Raw genomic sequence first — 23,997 nt, 5'->3', positions numbered from 1 at the left:
AGATAAATATACATAAAGTATAAATATATAAAATCTATCTGTATAACACAGAATCATAGAATCATTTAGGTTGGAAAGGACCTTTAAGATCATCGAGTCCAACAGTAAACCTAGCAGTGCCAAGTCCACCACTAAATCATGTCCCTAAGTGCCACACCTACACATCTTTTAAATACCTCCAGGGATGGTGACTCAACCACTTCCCCCGGCAGCCTGTTGCAATGCTTGACAACCCTTTCAGTGAAGAAATTTTTCTTAACATCCAATCTAAACCTCCCCTGCTGCAACTTGAGGCCATCTCCTCTTCTCCTATTGCTTGTTACTTGGGAAAAGAGACCAACACCCACCCCGCTACAACCTCCTTTCAGGTAGCTGTAGAGAGCGATAAGGTCTCCCCTCAGCCTCCTTTTCTCCAGGCTAAACAACCCCAGTTCCCTCAGCTGCTCCTCATAAGACTTGTGCTCTAGACTCTTCACCACCTTCGTTGCTCTTCTCTGGACACAATCCAGCACCTCAATGTCTTTCTCATAGTGAGGGGCCCAAAACCCAACACAGTATTCGAGGCGCAGCCTCACCAGTGCCAAGCACAGGGGGACAATCACTTCCCTAGTCCTGCTGGCCACTCTATTTCTGACACAAGCCAGGATGCTGTTGGCCTTCTTGGCCACCTGGGCACACTGCTGGCTCATATTCAGCCGGCTGTCGACCAGCAGCCCCAGGTCCTTTTCTGCCGGGCAGCTTTCCAGCCACTCTTCCCCAAGCCTGTAGCGCTGCATGGAGTTGTTGTGACCCAAGTGTGGGACCCGGCACTTGGTCTTGTTGAACCTCATACAATTGGCCTCGGCCCATCGACCCAGCCTGTCCAGATCCCTCTGTAGAGCCTCCCTACCCTCCAGCAGACCAACACTCCCACCCAACTTGGTGTTGTCTGCAAACTTACTGAGGGTGCACTTGATCCCCTCGTCCAGATCATTGATAAAGATACTAAACAGAACTGGTCCCAATACTGAGCCCTGGGAACACTGCTTGTGACTAGCTGCCAGCTGGATTTAACTCTACTCACCTCCACAATTTGGGCGCAGCCATCCAGCCAGTTTTTTACCCAGCAATGTGTATGCCCGTCCAAGCCATGAGCAGCCAGTTTCTCTAGGAGAATGCTGTGAGAAATGGTGCCAAAGGCTGTACTAAAGTCCAGGTAAACAACGTCCACAGCCTTTCCTTCATCCACTAAGTGGGTCATCTTGTCATAGGACATCAGGTTAGTCAAGCAGGACCTACCTGCCTTTCATAAACGCATACTGACTGGGCCTGATCACCTGGTTGTCCTGCATGTGCCGTGTGATGGCACTCAAGATGATCTGCTCCATAATCTTCCCCGGCACCGAGGTCACTGACAGGCCTGTAGTTCCCTGGATCTTCTTTCCGGCCCTTCTTGTACATGGGCATCACATTTGCTAACTTCCAGTCAACTGGGACCTCCCCGGTTAGTCAGGACTGCTGACAAATGATGGAAAGTAGCTTGGTGAGCACTTCTGCCAGCTCCCTCAGTATGCTTGGGTGGATCCCATCTGGCCCCATAGACCTGTGTGTGTGTCTAAGTGGTGTAGCGGGTCACTCACCATTTCCCCTTGGATTATGGGGGCTTCATTCTGCTCCCCGTCCCTGTCTTCCAGTTTAGGGGGCTGGGTACCCAAAGAACAACTGGTCTTACTATTGAAGATTGAGGCAAAGGCGGCATTAAGTACCTCAGCCTTTTCCTCATCCTTTGTCACTATGTTTCCCCCCCACATCCAGTAAAGGATGGAGATTCTCCTTAGCCCTCCTTTTGTTGCTAATGTGTTTATAGAAACATTTATTGTCTTTTATGGCAGTAGCCAGATTAAGTTCTAGCTGGACTTTGGCCCTTCTAATTTTCTCCCTGCATAACCTCACAACATCCTTGTAGTCCTCCAGAGTGGCCTACCCCTTCTTCCAAAGGTCATAAACTCTCCTTTTTTTTTCCTGAGTTCCAGCCAAAGCTGTCTGTTCAGCCAGGCCGGTGGTCTTCCCTGCCGACTCGTCTTTTGGCACATGGGGAGACAGCCTGCTCCTGCACCTTTAGGATTTCCTTCTTGAAGAATGTTCAGCCTTCCTGGACTCCTTTGCCCTTCAGGACTGCCTCCCAAGGGTCTCTCTCAACCAGGCTCCTAAACAGGCCAAAGTCTGCCCTCCAGAAGTCCAAGGTAGCAGTTCTGCTGACTCCCCTCCTTATTTCTCCGAGAATCAAAAACTCCAGCATTTTGTGAACGCTGTGCCCAAGACAGCCTCCAACCATCACATCACCCGCAAGTCCTTCTCTGTTCACAAACAACAGGTCCAGTGCCTTCGCTAGTTGGCTTCCTCACCAGCTGTGTCAGGAAGTTATCTCCCACACACTCCAGGAACCTCCAAGACTGTTTCCTCTCTGCTGTACTGTATTGCCAGCAGACATCTGTTAAGTTGGAAGTCCCTCATGAGAACAAGGGCTAGCAATTGTGAGACTTCTCTCAGCTGCTTATAGAATATTTTGCCTGCCTCTTCATCCTGGTTGGGTGGTCTTCCCTGATTCTTACTCATAAACACTCAACCCTATCGTCACCCTCATTAAGCTCTAGACAATCAAAACACTCCCTAACATACAGGGCTACTCCACCGCCTCTCCTTCCTTGTGTATACCTTCTGAAGAGTTTATAGCCATCCATTGCAGCCCTCCAGTTGTGCGAGCCATCCCACCATGTTTCTGCGATGGCAACTACGTCATAGTTTTCCTGCTGCACAAAGGCTTCCAGTTCCTCCTGTTTGTTGCCCATGCTGCGTGCATTGGTGTAGATGCACTTCAGTTTGGCTACTGATCCTGCCACCTTTTTGGGGGGAGAAGCCCTAATTCTTAAGTGGCTATTCTTAGGCACTTCCATGGTTTCTAACACATCAATAACCCTTGCATCTTTGATGCTGCATGGATCTCCATCCCCTGCCTCCACTGAAGGGGAGACTGAAGGACCTTGCTAGCACACCATCCCTCAAACACTGGTATGCTGCCCTCAGGCTTATCTCCAGCGAGCCTGGTTTTATCCCTCTCCCCCTTCATATCTAGTTTAAAGCTCTTTCAATGAGCCCTGCTAACTGCTGTGCAAAGATCCTTTCCCCCCTTTGAGATGGGTGTACCCCATCTGCTGCCAGCAGCCCTGATGTTGTGTAGACGGACCTGTGATCAAAAAACCCCAAATTCTGCCGATGACACCACGCTCAGAGCCAGGTTTTGATCTGCTGGCTCTTCCTGTTTCTTTCCTCATCATTCCCTGCAACTAGAAGGACAGAGGAGAACACTACTTGTGCAATATAAAAGCAATCATCAACAATGGTTTGTTGAAAGAGGGGTGAGAAGATTATTCAGAACCATGAGTCTTTGTAGAAGCTGCCTGTTTTAACTAAGGTCAACTAATCATAACAGTATTTATATAAAAAAATCAACAGAGTAATTTATTTGTGAACAGTGCATCTAATAACTATGAACAGCATACAGGAACTGCTACTGAGTATCTTCTCCATTCTTAGTGGAAAATTCATACACTGTGGGTTTTTTGCATTGTCAGCACAGAAGAATATAAATTGCAGGTATTAATAAAGGTGGGGTAGTCAAACTTACAATGTCAATATTTATTTACCTAGTTATTCAATTAATTGTGCATCTCAGCTTTTTAATCTACTGCATACTTTATGGGTTTCTGTGGATATATGCTGCTATGATATTGACCAACACATTATAGTAAAAAACCCACGCATTTAGAGAAGTGAAGAGAGATAATGAACAGAATGGAAAGCAATAAAGACAATGAATGATCCCATGTGGCTTCATATGGAACTACTAGAAAGCCATGTTTGACCTGAAAAGTAAAATAAAAACTCATGGAAAAGTAAAAATGAGGAAATGTCAAGATTTTAACTTTTTCCTCCCTGGAACTTAGATAAAAACGGATTTCTATGAACCCAAAATCTATTTCTGTTCATTACTCACCTACACAATGAAGAAAGAGTCTTGCCTTCAGTAATTCACAACCACTGCAAAAACTGCTACTTCACAAATACAATATATAATAAACACAGGCTTATATCTAAGTCTTGTATTTATTTCAGAGGCAATCTATCCTACAAATCACACAACAAAATCAAATTTTACACACAGTATTACAATTTGGAAAAGAGGAAAGTAATAAAGTAAAAAATATATTGTGAAATTCTATGTCACTGAATTAAAAAAAATCTAGGATCAACCATTTCTGAACTAAATATGATTACTGCTCTAAGAATACAAAACAGAAAAGATTTGCTAGTCAGATAACTGCTATTTTTTTCAAGACTAAGGAACAGATAAAAGGATTTTTATTTTTGTTCAAAAAGCTAACAAACTCCTTTCTAAATCTACAATGTCAAAGCAGATACTCTACTGCCATCTACCAGTTTTAAAAGGATGTAGTGTTAGCACAGAAACCACTTCTGTTTCATTTCTCTGAATGAAACAATATATCCCTTTACAAAGCTGTTCAAGGAGATATTTCTGTTTTTATAAGACTTTACAGCTCTAACTAAAATACAATGTTATAACATAGTCACTTTGGTAAATATTGGGAAAGTAGTAACTCAGTGCAATGCAACTATGTCTTCATTGTGTCAAGAGAGGGAAGGGGTTTCAGTTTGATATGCCTTCTGACAGAACTACATGCTTCCATACTGTTCCTTGTAGTTTGGCTGCAATTAACTGCATGGCTGTGAAAGTAGTCTAAGACTGAGCTGCCAATGAAACCTCTCTGACTTTCAGTCTATGTCCCTTGCCTACAAGAACAGGGTCCATGGAGGTTGTTAGGACGAAAGTACTTTAATGGCATTCATAACCAAATCATTCATACAGCACGTGGATGAGTAAGAAACAGTGTAGGTCTACACTTGCTCTTTTGTTTTTCCCTCAAGACCACCTCAAAGCTGCACTTCCACTCAATGAGGATGGGAAGTAGGACTGGACTCAATACAGAGATACCTGCCTTCTTAAAATACAAAGCAAACAAGGGAAAGACATTGATACCACCTACATCTTCCTTTATACAGAAGAGGATCAGATACCTTTGACACCAGGAAGATCCTCTGTAGAGCAGGGGTTCAGTGGAGGAGGGAAGAAAAGCAGCAGGATGCTGCAGATGGACACCACAAGCCCACTACTGACCCAGTCAGTATTCTAGTTGCACCTTCTCCCAAACAATAACTAAGGGGTTTACTTTGTAGAGGTTCCGAGGATACATATTACCTGGAGAACATGATGCTAAAAGGAAGGCCAGAAGAGGTGGTTGACCTTAGCTGGTTATACACCCTGACAAAATGTAAGAAAAACCGAAAACTGCAACCTGTTCTTAGAAGAGAACAAACTTCTCATATGCAGAGGACCAATATATTCTTATATATATATACAGCACCAATCCTATGGGAATTAATAAGGCTACTTGAAGCACTGCATTGATTCACTGCAATGGTAAAGAACTGTGTTTTCCGTTAGAGCATAGTACTGTGGCTTCTACTCCATTATGCAGCACAGCACGTTTCTTTCATGCAGCGCCACAGTATATGCAGAATACTCCCCATATTTTAAAAATTCTTGTTAAGTACTCAGATCGCTCAATTGCAGGGTAATAATAAATACAGTTTGTTATTACTCATCAATTTCTTCTAGAGCCTATTAGTCATGTATTTGTGATGTGGGATGCGTTTAACAAATGTCAGCAACTATATGCTCTGCACAGCTGATACAAGGGTTATATAAATGCTAAATTATTTTAAGAAAATAGATTTATGTTCATCCTGACATCTAAAGCAATAACACAACAAGTTCAAGATTAATTTCAGTTGTACGCTTTTCAATAATTATACCCATATTACTCTCTGTGGCATTATTAGAATTATGGAGGAGCAGTAGATATAAAATTAGGTACCAGTGTTCAGAGTCCCATTAAGCTAGATTTTGAAAGAGAAGATTTAGTCTGTTGACAAACACACAAGAAGGTACAGCTATCATTATATTACAATTGTACCTTGAAAAATAACCACACACCACAGCCCCACTATTCTATATACAGTAGGAACATTGCAGTCATATGTATGACTGTAATATCGGGTGGACATACTCAGCCTAACTTTTCTTTAGCTGACTTGGATAATATCAGCAGTGGAGACTTGGTGTATAATCTCAAGCATGATCCAGTAACCTAAGTGTTCCAGGTGTACTTGCACACCCTCCCCTACACATGCTCTCTCTGTTGCTGTTATTAACAAAAGTTAAAACCAGCACCAGAACCGTACTACAATCATATATGTGACTACAGTTTTAGGAAGACATAGAGCAGTTTTAGTCTAAGTAAATAAGATATGCAAGGAATGGTGAGAAGAGGTACAAAATCAGTCAGTGACATGCTGAAAATAAGAGCAGGTCAGCAACTAAGTTAAAAAAAAGAACCCAAGGATAAAATGCTGTTTTACTGAAGTTAGTGAGATCACTGCAATTATATTTAATGAGGCAAAATTCACTTCATGTTTCCCAACCCTGGGTCTTATTCTGTTTGCCTTACTAGATTGCCCTAAAGTTTTCCATTATTAGTTTAATATTAATTTTAACTCAACAACTATTCATCGCAAAATAAAAAATAGCTATAAAAAAAGATAATTGGGTTTTTTTTTACTAAATTTCTAAGTTTCAAGCACAGACAGAAGAGCAACAGTAATTATTTTAAATGAATACTATATTTAGCAGCTACACTAAGGTGTGATGAGCTATTCCTTTCGACTTCTAATGGATTTCATTGAAGAAATTGTTGTTTCTCTTTAAGCAATCACATCTATAAAAATAATGCATTCAGTATGAGATTTCTGTGCTAGTGTAATTTCTGTAGAGTATACAGTTAGGTAACGTGCTTTTTGCCTGATTTTGCAAACCTGACTTTGTTCAGATATCATAGTTTACTTAAGTCAACCCGATGTAATGTGTGAATATTATTTCTGTATTTTGAGTTTCTGCTAGAACAAACTCTTAAGTTTTCAAATGATTCAGCTGCCATTCATGACGAGTCTGAAATGTCACGGTACAAATATGTGAAAATAAGTATGAATAGAGACACAGGTCATTTCTACACACTTTTGAATACTCTCTAGAACAATGTGCATTCTAGTCCTGTACATATCCAAATTCATATTTATAGCAGTGATCTGCAAGAGGAGATTTTTACCGAGTATGAGAAATAAAACACACAAGCTTTATACTATGTCAAAGAAATGCATCAACAAATTTTTCATGGGAATTATATCTTAAAAGCTTGAATAAAATTCATGAGAGACTGCTAGCTTATAAAATTTTAACTCAAATTAAGAGTTACCTTTCAGTCACAGAAGCCCTTTTAATACCCTTGTTTGTAACTGTATATCTTTTTATTTCAAAATGTATGTTAAAAAGCTGTATTATTAATGATCACATTACTGAAGAAAATTTCTAAAGTGCTGGTTAACAGTCAACATTGAAAATTCAGGCAGGAATTGTTATATATATATATATGTTGAGGATAGGCATGAGAAACTGCAGAGTTAAGATTTTGGACTTTAGGAAAGCAGGCACTGGTTTATTCAGGGAACTGTTAGCAGAATCCAATGAGAAGTGGGCATAAGGGAGAGGGAAAATTGAAGACAGTACAGTGGACAGCACATTACTTTCAGCTGATTAAAAAGGGGAATAAAGGAGTATTTTTGAGTGAGCTTCAGAACAAATCACCTCATTGTGCAGAAAGACCAGGATTTTCAGCAGAATGACTGTTTGGGTAAGCAGGGAGTGTCTCAATGGACTGAAAGACAAAAAAAAAGGAACATATAAGAAGCAAAACCAAAGACAGAAAAAGAAAGAAGATAAAAGCACTGCTTGGGCACTTCAGGATGAAATTAGAAAAGCTAAAGCCCAGCTGGAGATAAGACTAGCAGGGAACATTAAGGGTGAGATGGGTTTCAACACATACGCAAAATTTCAAAGAAAACATGGGGCATTTGAGGAATCCAAGAGAACATAAGCATGAAGTATTCAGTGGCTTCTGTGCAAGGTTTAGGAAGGAAAGCAGCAGCTAATAATGGGAAAGAAACAGCCTACTTAGAGAACATGAATATACTCATACATAAACATGGAGTTAAATCCAGCTGACAGCCGGTCACAAGCAGTGTTCCCCAGGGCTCAGTTTTGGGACCAGTTCTGTTTAGTATCTTTATCAATGATCTGGACGAGGGGATCAAGTGCACCCTCAGTAAGTTTGCAGACAACACCAAGTTGGGTGGGAGTGTTGGTCTGCTGGAGGGTAGGGAGGCTCTACAGAGGGATCTGGACAGGCTGGGTCGATGGGCCGAGGCCAATTGTATGAGGTTCAACAAGACCAAGTGCCGGGTCCCACACTTGGGTCACAACAACTCCATGCAGCGCTACAGGCTTGGGGAAGAGTGGCTGGAAAGCTGCCCGGCAGAAAAGGACCTGGGGCTGCTGGTCGACAGCCGGCTGAATATGAGCCAGCAGTGTGCCCAGGTGGCCAAGAAGGCCAACAGCATCCTGGCTTGTGTCAGAAATAGAGTGGCCAGCAGGACTAGGGAAGTGATTGTCCCCCTGTGCTTGGCACTGGTGAGGCTGCGCCTCGAATACTGTGTTGGGTTTTGGGCCCCTCACTATGAGAAAGACATTGAGGTGCTGGATTGTGTCCAGAGAAGAGCAACGAAGGTGGTGAAGAGTCTAGAGCACAAGTCTTATGACGAGCAGCTGAGGGAACTGGGGTTGTTTAGCCTGGAGAAAAGGAGGCTGAGGGGAGACCTTATCGCTCTCTACAGCTACCTGAAAGGAGGTTGTAGCGGGGTGGGTGTTGGTCTCTTTTCCCAAGTAACAAGCAATAGGAGAAGAGGAGATGGCCTCAAGTTGCAGCAGGGGAGGTTTAGATTGGATGTTAAGAAAAATTTCTTCACTGAAAGGGTTGTCAAGCATTGCAACAGGCTGCCGGGGGAAGTGGTTGAGTCACCATCCCTGGAGGTATTTAAAAGATGTGTAGGTGTGGCACTTAGGGACATGATTTAGTGGTGGACTTGGCACTGCTAGGTTTACTGTTGGACTCGATGATCTTAAAGGTCCTTTCCAACCTAAATGATTCTATAATTCTATTTAGATCAGTGAAATCCAGATGAGATTCATCCATGGCTGCTGGCCAATCTGATGGCAAGGCTGCTCTTTACTGCATAAGAAAAATCACGGCAGCAGAGAAAATCCTTACTGCTAGTAAGGGTAACATTATGCCTGCCTTAAGAAATGGATGGAGGATTCATGGAATGCGGACTATTCCACCTAATCTCTGTCCCTGGAGAGATCACGGAACACATCAACTTGGAATCCACTTCCAAACACTACAGGGAAAAAGAAGGCAATTGGAAACAGCCAACGTGGCTTTACCAAGAGCAAACAATGCTTGATCAACCTGATTGCCTTCTGTGATGAAATGACTATGCGAATGAGGGAAGAGCAGGTGATACTGCTAATAAGGCTTTTGACATAATCTTCATTTGCATTCCTATTTTGGAAGCTGAGGAAGTATGGACTTGAAGCATGATCTCGAAGAATGGCCTGGGTGGAAAACTGGCTGTATTGCTGGAGTCAAATGGTAGTGATCAAGGGCTGGACATCTGGCTGGCAGCTAGTGAGAAGACAAGGAAACAAGGGTTTGATACTGGGGCCCACACCATTCGATTTCTCCATGAACAACTTGGATGATGGCACACAGTGCACATGGACAAAGCCATAGACAGTGTTGGCAACAGTTCCACTTAGAAAAGGAAGTTGGACTACATAAACTCCAGAATTCCCTTCTAACCAGCATTTCTATAATTATGTGATCTAAGAAAACTTTCTAACCAGGATTCCAATCCTTTCATGCCACCTTATACTGGTGTGCATGTCCTTCCTTCTGTTTCTCATGCACTAATTTTAATTTAAGATGGCATTTACATTTTTAACTTAATTTAAAAAAAAAAAAATTGTCTTAATCTCAAACTGCACTCTTGAAAAGTTCCTGTTAGTGGGCAAGTAACAGGTCAGTCTCACAAGCACACCTTCTTCCATTAATGTGAATGATGGCCTTGCCTAAGGATGCACCATTAGTTGTCGGAACCATTCACTTGCTTTAGCAGTTGAATAAAATAAAAATGATAACAAACAAATAAAATTTGAAATGTGTTGGTCTTTTACTGCCCTGGAAAACAAAGCAAACAAAAAAATCTGTTTACTAATGAAAAAAAATCCCTTTTTCATTTCTTAGCATTTCTAAGAAAATTATCAACATCTTTGAGACAAGCACTATAACCTGCATGCTTTAAGATGCTTGAATTTTCACTTCTTCCTCCTGGACTCTTCAATTTTAAATTGAATAGTCATATATGAAATGAAAGTGTAATAACTACATTTGGATTGTTACAACACTCAATGCAGAAATGGGAGAATCAACTGTTTCAATTCCTGTCCCAATGAATATTGAATTTTTCAAATAGTCCAGCTTCCAGTAGAAGAGACACCCTCCCATTTCTGCATAATGAACAACCTGGTAGTTATGGCAGTTTTCTTTCATCTCTTAAATGATCATTAAAATGTTCATTATACAATTTTTAGAAATGCTGTTGACATTATTAGAGTTTGATCCTAAGTTCAATGGATAGAAATAAGTAATTCCAAAAGATGATTCACCCCTTTATTTTAGACACCTAAGAATGGCACGAATTATTCCCTGTAGCTGCTTGTCTTTCTTTAGTAACAAAAAAAAAATGGATAACTAGTTAAGATAAGGTGGCTAATACTCATATGATTCAAGACAGATGAGATGAATTACACTGGGGCTTCTTTGTTTTAACTTCAATTGGCTTTGAATCAGGCTTATCATATTTTTCTATCACAGTACCTAGACATTTAAAAGAAAAACAAACTCACATGAAATTATTCCAATACTGAACAGGGGAATTAGAAGTGGCTTGAATCAATAAATACATCACGAGTCTTTTCTAGTGGGATTTAAACAAAATATTCTTTAAGACCTGAACTACAAATCTGACAGAACCTCTCTGTGTATTTCAAAGATACACTTTTACTCCACAAAATCTATTTTTAAAATACCATTGACATGTGGGAAATGTATAAAAGAATAACATCTAAATAAAATATTTGGTATTAACACAGGAGGTATTTTAAGAAATACTAAAACACTAACTGAAGATAATATTAGTGAAGGAAACAGGATTTCAGAGGTCTACATAATTCACTCTATGGCAGGTAGGAATGTGTTATTCTTTGGAGATAGACTGTAACATACAGGAAGCCTAGGTAACCATCAGATTAGGCACCTAACTCTGAGAAAAATAAAGCTTTGATAGATGAATATCATCCTTAGTATAGAAAATATTTTTTTCTGTTACGTTAGTTTATCTGCCATCCTGTAATGAATACCCAAAAGAATATGTCCATACTGGTAAATAAAAGGGGAAGTTTGTGACTTCCAGCAAGAAGGAAAAGGCTCCTCCACTTGCAGATGTGCAATTGCAGAATGAGTAGAAACAGGTGAGGAGGAAGGAGTTCTATTGGGGAGGCATGTGGACTGCCTGAGCCTGACTCATGGATCAGTACCTGTGCCATTCAGAGAAAGTGGCAGGTGACCATGGACATGGGGACCCGGGTGGTGTTCTCCCCGATTCTGCTAGTGAAGGGAATGGGACAGGAATGGATGCATGTGACCGTGCAACCAGGTCACAATATTTTGTTGCAGAGCTGGAATGTTGCAGTCATGACTTTGGCTTTTACGGCTGTGACACCTTGTTTGAGAGAGAATGACAGCTAGGGGCAGACAGAATTCATATGACAAAGTGTAACAAAAGTATCAGCCAACAGGTTTGCTGCTAGCAAGCAGAGCTTTAAACTACGTTTGTCATGCAGAGATGACCAAGTCCAAAGAGAAAAGAGGGGGCAGAAGGTCAGAAGAAAGTACCTAGAGTATAGCATGATGGGAAAGGCATTCCTTTAAACGTGTCAAACAGCAAGTCAGTTCTCTTGTTAACAATACAAAGAAGCACATTAAAGTTACAGGAATTGTTAAATTCTTTATGGTGCCTTCATGAATACCAGATGGATTCCATGAAGACATTTTGAGATTAGTTAGATGGGACAGAAAAGCAGAATCAATTATTATCAAAAGAGCTGAGATAAATATCCAGGATTAAAAGACAAAGGTGTATCTCAGGGAACCATCATTCTGCAATTACTTTCAGATAATAAAAATAATGGAGCTGCTAACTGGGAGAGGTGAGAGTGATTCCCATCACTCAATCTGAGACAAAACAGGTGAAGACAAGCATGCAGCTGGGTTTGAGAGAAAGGTATCCAGTAAAATTAAATTATCTTATATCCTCTACCCTGCCACAGAAAATACTAGTTGCATTTGGATTACATTTGAGACTATAAAATTTGTCTGAAACAGGTTCTTAAAGCAAGTAATTTTGTTGCAAAATCTGAACCATCAGAACTGCAGAGTATCACTGGCCTGGTTCAAAAGCAAATAAAATTAGAAAGGACAAAATATAGGAGAAATACTCCCAGCAACTTCAGTTGAAGTGAATTGGAACCCACTTATTTGAAGTTATAAGTATTCACAGTTCAACATTTTTAATTGGTATATAAAACCTAGAATTAAATAATTTTATAGTATTTCATTGAAAAATTGGTAAGACGCCACAGTCTGTGGACTCTTCAACAACCTGAAGCTCAAAGGATTATTTTACATTTGTGAAGCCCTTAAGCACTTTGAAGATGTGGTGGGTTGACCAAGCTGCTCTATGACTCCGCTTCTCAGCAGGACAGTGAGGGAGAAAATACAACAAAAGGCTCGTGGGTTGAGATAAGGACAGGGAGATCACTCAGCGATTGCCATCATGGGCAAAACAGACTCGACTCAGGGAAATTAAATTTATTGCCAATCAAAATCAGAGTAGGATAATGAGAAATAAAATCAAATCTTAAAACACTTTCTCCCATCCCTCCTTTATTCCTAGGCTCAACTTCCTTCCCAACTTCTCTACCTCCTCCCCCTGAGCGGTGCAAGGGGATGGGGAATGGGGGTTGCGGTCAGTTCACTATATATTGTCTCTGCTGCTTCTTCCTCCTCACTCTCTCTTCCCCTGCTCCAGTGTGGGGTCCCACTCACATGAGACAGTTCTCCACGAAATTTAAAAAGTAAGTTTCAATTATGCATAAACAATCACCTCCCAAGAGGTCCTAAAAAGTGAACTTCAAGTCCACAGGCTTCCCTTCTACTTACCATTACTGGGATGGTGGACACAGAAGAATCAATGTGCTGTACTAGTATACAGAGAGACTGTAACTATCCTTTTTCCTTGGACGGTATGTGTGAGAAAGTGTACTCATTCATCCATGAAAATATCAAAAACAACCTATTCTTCAACCTTACTGAGACTTACCTGTCTCATACAATAGTCTCTGTGAAGCATTATGAATCTGTACATGTAAAAGAATGCTGAATTCCTGATGCAAGGTATTATTAAAATTATTATACAAGGTATTCTATATAGAAATTAGCATTAAGCAAACTAAATGCTAGCCATATCGATTATCATTGGCAGTCATATTTGAAGAGTCTTGGATAACTTGCCAGTTACTGAATGGCTTTTTTCACAAAACGCTTTGCTATATTATTGGAGAATGTTTAGATTAACCAGTCAGCTGATCATACATAGCTACTAGTTATAGGCTGTAGTCATTTGCAGGGATAGCCATTCGACAGGATTTGGTGGGATCACACAACCCTAACAGAAGGCTTTAAATGTTACACTCTCTAAGGAGTGCCTGTAATGACTAAGCCTGCTGTGCAAAGAAAGGAGGGAGACAAAACAATGGCTCTACATTTTCATTTCATCTTCCTAAGGTGGTTAATGGCAATAAGTCATATTAGTTGCAGGTATGCTAAATTCTGCACAGAACAAGATAGCTTCTAGTGCTTTTCTAAGCTGTAAAAATACATACGCAGGCCTGTCCATTTCAGTCTGTAAAAATTCTATTTATCACCTATGATAAACGTTATTTTGACTAAGACACTTTATGTATGGTTCTATTAAAAGTTATAATAAAGGATGAAATTGGTTCATAGGAATTCATAAAAGAACAGAAATACGGTCCCAAGAATAAGAGACAAGTACACCAGAGGCAAAAGCCCACTTTGCAAGAAGATGACGGGAGAAAGATCTAAATCTTCTCATCCACAGGGAACCTAAAGCAAACCTCCACATATTGTGACTGCTCTAAACATTGGTTATAGGTTAGACTGGGAGATTAAACCACCTGAATACAGGCCAATATGCAGGAAAAAATACAGTGTTTATCAGATCAGAAGAAAGGAGCATGACTGTAACTGAGTGGTGAGGACTCTTGCTGAGTGTGAGGAAACTTGAGTTGCAGCTGTACAGAAAATCTCTACCTGGTGTAAAGTAGACAGGATGAGCTACGCTGACTCCTGCAGCTACACTGTCAGCTGCGTTCTTTTCTATTTTAACTGCGCTGTTCTGCAGAGAGGACGTAGCAAGAAACGTAAGATTACCGATGACCATATTCAACCTAAGGGATGTTGTGTCAAAGGCTTGTTGTAACAGTAGGAAAGGCAGAACTGAAGAGCCACAGTGAACTCTAGGCGTCCAGCCTCTAAAAATTTATCTAGCTCTACCTACATAAAGCAACTAAGGACAAAATCTAGAAAAAAAAATGTAAGTCATGTTGCTGAGAAGATCACATCTATTTAAGTCAAATATTTTCTTAAAAACAAAATGGCTCTTACCAGTGTGCATGCAGTATTAATACTCTCTGAATTACACTACAGAACATCGTAAGACATAATTTCTAACAATTCAATTAGTAATTACCAGTATTAAAATAATGCAGGTAGCGATATTCAGCTTTTAAATTAGAATTGAAGTTCTCTGCTGGAAAAAAGAAAAGCTGTGAATATAATCAATATTTGCAAGGTTACTGAAAAAAGTCCGTTTCTTTTTAGTGCTGTTTTAGGTCTACACAAACATTAGCAATGCAGTAGGTTACAGCAGAGATCTCTGCATGACTGCAAAATGCTGCACTGTGCTGCAGCAAATTTCTGCTAAAGCAAAGTGTGTTGCTGCAGCAATACAAACTATCATTCCTATACGTGAAAAATAAATAATATTTATAGAAAGTCTACATAAAATCTACATTTCTATTATCTAAGTATTCCATCTTGTGTAGCGAAATGATGCCATAAAATGGTATCAGATTTCTTGTAACAGAATTACATTAGTTTAACTTAATGGTTAATAGAATAGATCATAGTGTTACCTGTTTTGATACTTATTTTAAAATACTCTGAAGTGATAAAAGATTGCTAACTACAATTTACTTAAAATCCATGTATATCTGAATGATTATTTTAAATCTCTGAGCCTAAACATATGACTAAAGTCAAAATTGCTGTCAGCTGGTTTAAACAAGTAACTTCAAAGTAGGTATGTTTTAAAAAACCCTACTTCCCCTAATCCTGAGTTCAGTGGTGTAGATGATACAATTCTGTGCATCTCTGCATAAAGAATATGTTAGTAAAAATACAGACTAAGAAAAGATAATGGCTAGTAGATGAGAAACTATATGGGATAGTAGACATAAATTATAAGAGAATATATCACATACTTAGCACAGAATCAGTGAAGCAGTGGACATGGTATTAAATTTCACCTTTCTGGTGCTAGTGACATGGCGACTGAGCTGGTAGCAACTTATTTCTCACTACCTTATTCATTCAGCTTTTCTCTGCTTTAGCTTGCTAATGGATTTATGAGAAACACTCCTGTTAGAAGGCAATCATTTACTTTCAGATTATGAACCATGGGATCACCTATGGATCTAACACAGCTGCCAAACTGTCAGAAATGGAATGGGAGTAGGATTCATAGTTACACAGAAACACAGTTTAAGAAAAATCTCCCATTTCTGTTATTTAAATTGGCTAAGACTTAAAGAAGTACCACAAACTATTATTGGAAGGATGAGGAAAACTCTCATCTGACAAAAAAGCATCTCACAGAGTTGTAACTACAACAGCCTCATATTTTCAAGATTATAATCCATAGTTTATAGATTATAATCATTGCTATGACAGACCAGTTCAGTAGAGTGTGAGTCTGCATGTAAATGCATTCATTACCTATTTCACTTCACACAGGAACTCTGAATCTATTCTGATTTCATGGAGGTTAACTAAGGACTTATTTTCAAATACTAGTATTTTTAACAACTGCAGCTCTTAACAAGTTATGTAAGTGTAGCTGAAATAAAATAATCAGCAGTCTACAGTGTATCAGACAGAAACAAAAGCATTTAAAGATGATGTTTATGTAAAGAATTTTAAGACAAAACCAAACAGAACTGCATTGAGTCTTGGTGCATTTTTTGGCTTTGTAATAGAGGAGTTCTTGAGCTCAGCACATTACCTTATGCACCTTCACCCTACTGATTTGTCTTTATATAGCTTTACAGTTTCATGTGCTGATAATAAAACAAATAATTTGACAATACAGCTATGGATTTAAGTGAACAGATATATTTAAACAAATTTACCAGTACTATATTTGATATTCAACAAATGCAATACTCAAAGACAATTTTTAACAGATCAAAGGTCTTGTTAAATAAGAAATTTCTGCATGGAGCCCTTTTTAGATGAGTGTGAGCAAACAATTACATACTTTTTAAAAAAACGTAATGCTAAGTCTTGAAATTATAGGGAATTCCAATTATAGGGAACTTACAATTTATTTTGCCAAGAAAGGTTGGACCAGATGATCCTTGAGGTCCCTTCCAACTTGGTATTCTATGATTTTGTGATTTAATTTTACCCACCCCACCCCCCCCAACTTGTCCTTATATAAGACTAGCATGCTAGGGCTGTGCAGAAAATCAGAGAGGCCTTGATATACAGACCAGTTCACTTCAGAGCTCTGATATAAGATTCTCAATTCAATCAACTTCCATGTTATCTGACGTAATTAATTTACCAGTCAAATAAACTATGCTAATCACTAGTTAAAGATGAACTCACAGACTTAACTAAAAAGCAATGAAAAAAAAAATAGAATAAAGAATTTAAGCTTTGCCTTAAAGTCCTAAACTTGCTCCATATTTGAGCTAAAAGGTATTAGAATGCCCAGCAAACCTGAATAAACAAAAGGTGGACTTTCACCTGCCTATGAGCATTACCAAATTTCAACTCAAACTGAAGTACAGCCACTTCTTAGTCGAACTCCTCCCCAGACTCTAGGCCTTAGTGGCTCAATTCAGTTGTTACACAGAATGCCATTTGAGACTCTGTATGTTATCCAAGAGTATGTTATGGATAGGCAGATGTGACAGAGGACCTTCAGATCCATGCTCTACTGGATCAGGGTAAACAAATAGTGGGAATCAGTTGCTTAAACACTGGCTTCTAGTGCCATTTTGCCCCTGACTTCCAGTTGCTGGCCCAACAAGAAAATGTGTTCTCTTGGGTCCTGTGTCATATTTGGCAGCTCCTAGTAGATGTCTTAAATACACTAGGGCATCTCCAGATAATACAGGATACCAATTTTTAGGCAACTGAATTGACACCTAAGGGAAGTGATAAAATACTAGCAATGAAAAGCTTTGTCCAACAAAGCAAACAATGTATTGATGACGAAGACATCCTGAGTTCAAATCACTCCATCTTTTCCCTTCTTAGACTGACAAAATAGAAGTTATGAGGAGAACAAGAGAGCTACTCAGTATTTTCTGGCTCCACAAACGGTGAGGTGAATAGCTGCCCCAACTGTGCCATTAACAGTTCCCAGCATAATGGGTGACCCAGGTCACTTACCAAGCTGAGGTTTCTACATAAAACTCTAAAACAAATGGGTGAAAAACCTTTGATCACTGTCTATTATTCCAGCACCAAGATAACTGCATTCTCATACATTAAACTTATATTCCAGTCTGGACTATACTGCAATTAAATGATAGCTAAGAACTCTTGACTATGAAATAGCCGTCTGCCATATCTTACAGCTAAAGCAATAATGGAAATATTTAAAATTAGTGAATCTTTAAACTAAGACCTACAAAAACCCTGTATCTTACTTTTCATTATGTTGAGAGTTTCATTATGATATGCTTAAGTATTTATATGCTATTCTCCAGTGAGAACAACATTTTTTTTCACAATTTCACATTTCTAATAGTAAAGGTAGAATTCTGACTACTGGGAGAATTCTTCAGAATTTCTCTTTCAGAAAAAGCATAAAATATGTTACCCATATTCTATCTGTCAAACTATTATATTAGGATTTGGTGACCCAAACTAAAACCTTAACTTGCAGTGAACAGCAGCTGTAAGAACTATCCCATTGACAGGACTTAGTTTAACAGTATAAATAGAACTAGTGAAACTACTTACCTACGTGGATACTCTTCAACATGAACTGAATTACATTATTGTAAACTTTCTCAATAATTCTTTGTCTATTTAAGTCCTAAACAAATATCTTTGTAATGAAAGATAATTGTTATTATATTAAAATATTCTACAGATAAAAGTCAACATATTCCAAAAATTCCTCCATTTATTCTGACTTTCTTATGGAAGTTCATATTTATGAACAGGTGGTTGGATTCTCTAGCTTATACTGGACTCAGAAAAGATTCACAGGTCAATGAAAAACATAACTTTACCTGGGAACTGATAATACGTTGTGATGAACGAGCAATATTAGCAGGCAGGCCAAAAAAGTCAGGTTTATCATCTTCTGGAAGGCTTTCAATAATATTACGATAATCCTGCATTAGAAGAAAAGAATAAACATAACTGAGGGAACTTTTTGTTCAGCTCATGAAATTAACAGTGTATGCTGAAAAGAATTTCATTACGTGCACTGCATAACACAAAGATCAAAATAAGTACATAACACATGACATATCTTGGTAATCCTATTTATAAATGTCTTAATTTCATTTATAAAAAACAGTCTTCTTTTATATATTGTTTCCACTCTAAAAGAGCAAAAAGCAATTCTGATTACAGTGATGCTATCAACTGAAAAGAAAAATATGCTAAGAATGTCTCTGAAAAGTAGTTACAATACTTCTTACAATACTACTACAATAAGTTGAAAACTTAAAAGTAAGATTAATGAAAATATAAAAAAGAAGAAAGATTTCAGCATTTGGAATTTGAATAATAGAGCATAACATTTTTAAAATGAAGAGCACTCACTTCTATTTAAATCTATGAAGATATCACTCAAAGAAAGTGAAATCGTTTAGGTAAAAATAGGTTTGCATGATCATTGGAGATGCAGTGTAATAGTCACTAGTGATGCTGCTCTTGTACAAAACAGAAAGAGGCCTTGCAGACTAAAGTAGACTAATGGCGCTGGATGCCTCTTTTATTGTGGCTTTCAAGGCAAAAATATTTACTATTTGAAAGTCTGGCTGCACCCTATTACGTTACATCATGTGCATTTTGTCCTTTGCTTGTAGGAGCATGTCCTAGGTTGTGCATGATTTACTTTGACACGGAATCTCACTTCAGAGATAACAACAGTAGCAGACCTCTACACCAAACACTGAGGGAACACTATTTAGTAAGAGATGTTACTCCAATTAACTTAAGTAATCACACTTAGCTTTATTATTAGTGTTCTACTATCAAAACTGCTTGCAGAAAAATATTTAAGACATAAAAGTATAAACTCTCACATAAATAATCATATAAGAAATTGAGAGATATTAAATGCAGTGCAGGCAAGAAGAAAGGTTCATCTATTTGACCATATTATCTACAAGAACAGAGATCAGCCTAGTTTGTTTATTCCTTCCCTCTTTATGCTATTAACTCAGCACATCTATAGAAAATAACCATCACATTTAAAGTAAAAAAATAAACAAAACCCAAACCTAAACAGTCAGAATCTGGATAGAGAATGCCAAACGACAGCAATTTATTTTAACTGGCATAATTCCATTTACATGAACTCATATTAGAGGTCTAGTATGGAGTCCTACATTAAAATGCAAATGAATCTTAATAATAGTAAGAACAACAATAGTATGTGAAAGGATAGGGAGAGATTAGTTCTTTAGACTCTCTTAATTCCCTCTTGTTTACACTAAAGGAATACTAAAGAAGAATCAGTATCCATATTTATGTCCAAATAAAATGTCATACACCCTCCATGGCATATTAACAGATTATGTCAGAATGTTGATATATTTTCTAAATCAGAAGATATATTTAGATTTTCCTATTTAATCCAGAAGTTTTAAGAATGTTTAGCAGTCTGTACAAAAGTGCTATTATGCTAATACACTAAGTTATACAAAAACATAATGATATCCTTCTTTGTCATAAACTGACCCAATTTCTTTTACTCAGTTATTCATAGCTATGCTGCTCTGCACCATAGTCCAATCAGATATCATAAAAAAGGAGACTGACCAAACACACTAGCAGAATAGTTCTGACAACTTAAGAATTAGTGCTCCACACAAAAGAAGTCTTAAATAAATGCAGGTATCCTTTGGACTGTAACTTTGGCTTTCTTTGTGGAATTATTTCTGAGAATAATTCTTGGAAAATAACTTATTTTAGTTTCTATATTAGGTGACAGAAGATGTATACCTACCAAAATACTGCAGGAATTCGGTAAAGACATCAAATGTGGGAAGCTAGTCATCTTCCTGCCTCTAGCATTTAAACTGCCAATGACTCGTGAATTGAAAAGCTGCTCCAAGTAGGACCGAAGAACTCTCATATCGAAGTAATTATCTACACGGCCTCCGTAAATTGCATTTTCAAACAAGCCATGCACAAATTCCCACTGAAAATCTTTGGAACCTATAAATTAATTAATACTAGTTTTGTATGAATGGATAGCATTGCATTGTAAGCATTTCTTCTTGTTATTACAGTTCTTCAGTGAAATAAAAAAATACAAACATATCAAATAATTAATTTCTGATTGTTTTTCTTCTATATTACCAAGTAATAGAAGTTGCAGAAACTTCAATGAGTTTGTAAATATTTGTCATTGATAAAACAAACACTTACTGTGTTTCAAAATGAGTTATTAGAAATATTACTTAAGTCTTGAAGTGCTTTTTATTGTAGATAAACCAATTGGTTATATGCATTTCAGAAATTATGCTATTAAAATTTTAATTATGTGCTCCTTTGTCATAAATAAAAAGAATTTCCATTGTTCAAAATTTTATACACTATTTTGTATCACAGTATCATCTGATCTTATAAAATAAACTGATTGAACCAAAACCAGATCATGCTTGAAATAGATAACATTACAGGAAATGTCATCTTTCAAACACAAAGAGGTGCAGGTAGGTACTTTGTAAATCATTATAAATAGCACAACATAGCACATAAAACTAAGCATGTTGCTATTAGTTTCCTGGTCAGATTGATGTTGCAGTTAGATTACCCTGACTCAGCTATATCCCACAGGTTCAAATTAACTCAGTTTCCCTCCCTTCTACCACAGTTGTCCAAAATAACTACATGGGACGATGATCTACTTATACCCTATAGCTTTCATGTGCAGGTAAAACCTTGATCAGAAAGGTACATCTTAAAGTCCCTTGAAAAAAGGAAGCAGCACTTACTTTAAGGGGGGGTTTATTGGTAGTAACTGTTCTTTCCAAATATTTCAATCATTCCTTTGTAGATTAATGATTATCATTGATAGTTAATGATTCAACCTCTTTACATCACTGTATGTTTCAAGTCTGTGTAACTAAGGTCCAATTCCAGAAGTACTAATCATCCATAAATCTCATTTAAGTCAATGATCATCATTATCTCTAAATATCAGTTTCTAACTTTACTTTGAAATTATATATAATGCAAAGACTTAAAAAAAATTACCTTTTTCATATTACCTAATATTAAGAAATTACTATGCTACTTAACAGAACAATGAAGTGGGCTCTATCTAACAGTGAGTTTCAATATGAAGAATTCATTCATATTCTATTCATATTCAATTCATTTATTCAATATATGGGGGAGTTCACACTGGGAAGGAACAGAGGCAGAAGACTTCATCTTCCAGGCACTCCTGTATTTCCTATTTATTCCTCTGGAATCAAGAAGCTGAGCAGAATGGTTCTTGGCACAAAGAAATTATTGGTTTACCCAACCTCCCCAAAATAGAATTATGATTCACCCTGTGTTTCTAGCTTTGCTTACTGGTGATGAGCTTTGCAGCATCTCCACTCTTACCCGAGTGTTGCAGAAAGATAAAACTCTTCATGGAACATTTCTACTAATGGTGAAATGGGACAGGTCCCATTTGAACTCAATGTCGGATGGCACAAGGTGGCTTGCATCCATCCATACAGCTAAACTCTTTTTTGTCCTAAAATAAAGTAACCTTCTACCTGCTGCCTGCTGAAAGAGTCTCCAAGCTCTGCTATCTGACAAACCATGCCTCATCACTGCCTGCGAGAACGCATAAGCCAAATATGGGAAAAAATAAACCTGATCGTGGAATAGTTTTGAGCCTGTGTCTGGCCCTTATACCAATACAGACATATCCTCAGAGTCTGGATCTACATCCAGAAAAGCCTAATATGCCTAAGCACAGCTGATTCAGGGTCAGACTACTTCCCATACGTAAGTAGTTACCTAACTACCGAGTCATGTGTTTATATTTGTGAAAATGTTCCAATGAAGATTCAAATGCAAAAGTTAAACACCTTCAAAGCAGTCTTTAAACAGAATGGCCCCACTCCAAACTCCAAAAAAAACCAATCATGAAAAGTAACCAATTTATAAAAATTACTGTGAAAGTTTTTAATATGCTAAAAATTTTAAATGAGACACATCAGAAGGTTTATGCTACAGAGGTGAGAAATCTTTCCTTAAGAAGTGACTTACCCTCAAAGAGTCTATCAATAATGTCAAAACCAGCACGGAGATCAGATAAAGAAAATTCATAAAACTTGGTCCAACCCTACCATTAAGAGAAATCCAAAGAATTAGTCACACAATGATGATCATAAAGTAAAATAAAAATATTATGTGGTTACTGAATACTGTATAATACTTAATACTGAATGAAAAAAGAGACAACCTATGTCCTCTAAAGTGCCTTTTTGGAAACATTAGGTGGAGGTAGTATAAAAAACATCAGCTCTACCAGTGCACTGAATTTTACATACTTATACAAACTAGAATCCATCGAGTATGAGGAATGTAAACTTAAGATTATTTTACTTCCTAACAGTATTTACTTCAACTAAAACTTCCTGACGTCTGTGACTAGATCATGCACTGAATTATGATTTTATTTCTGAGGGCTTTTTTGTATTTCAGTTTCCTTTGGATTTTCCTAAATAGGTCTGATTCTTCAAACAGTCTACATTATACTTTCATCGTCTTACTCCTTAATTCATGTTATTTCTGTACTAACTGAAAAAATTATAATGAGAAAAGCAAGTACTGCTACTATTACAGCAAAATGCTGACCACCACCATATTTTAATCATTCTCAGTTTGTAATTCCTTTCTGTTCTTGGTGGCATTTTTCTTTATATAGCATTAATGTGTAATGTCTATGTAATTCTCACAAAAAACTTTCAATGTAAATGGATAACTATAAATAAATATTGATATATGATACAGAACTTGGGAAATCCAGATCCCAAAGGTATCTCCTCCTGCTCTATCTTCTTATGGCTGTACCTTTGCATATGGATCGTATCATAGGAACAGGTGCATATTACTCATGCTGAGAAATGTGCAAATGCGTCAGATAACATGCACATATCCATGAGATAGATATAAT

General features: G+C 38.0%; 1 protein-coding gene across 1 annotated transcript in view; it reads right to left on the bottom strand.

Annotated features, from left to right (window-relative positions):
* DYNC2H1 (dynein cytoplasmic 2 heavy chain 1) overlaps positions 1–23,997 on the bottom strand; it is a 187,380-nt gene that overhangs the window by 49,899 nt on the left and 113,484 nt on the right. Inside the window, exons 80-82 of the mRNA XM_052812508.1 lie at positions 23,088–23,163; positions 20,818–21,029; positions 18,866–18,970 (exon numbers count right to left, since the gene is read on the bottom strand). Coding sequence (XP_052668468.1) covers positions 18,866–18,970; positions 20,818–21,029; positions 23,088–23,163 — 393 coding nt within the window. The remainder of the gene's footprint in view (positions 1–18,865; positions 18,971–20,817; positions 21,030–23,087; positions 23,164–23,997) is intronic.

This window comes from Harpia harpyja, chromosome 17 (assembly GCF_026419915.1).
Source record: "Harpia harpyja isolate bHarHar1 chromosome 17, bHarHar1 primary haplotype, whole genome shotgun sequence".
NCBI lineage: Eukaryota > Metazoa > Chordata > Aves > Accipitriformes > Accipitridae > Harpia > Harpia harpyja.
This window is presented reverse-complemented; position numbering and strand designations above follow the sequence as displayed.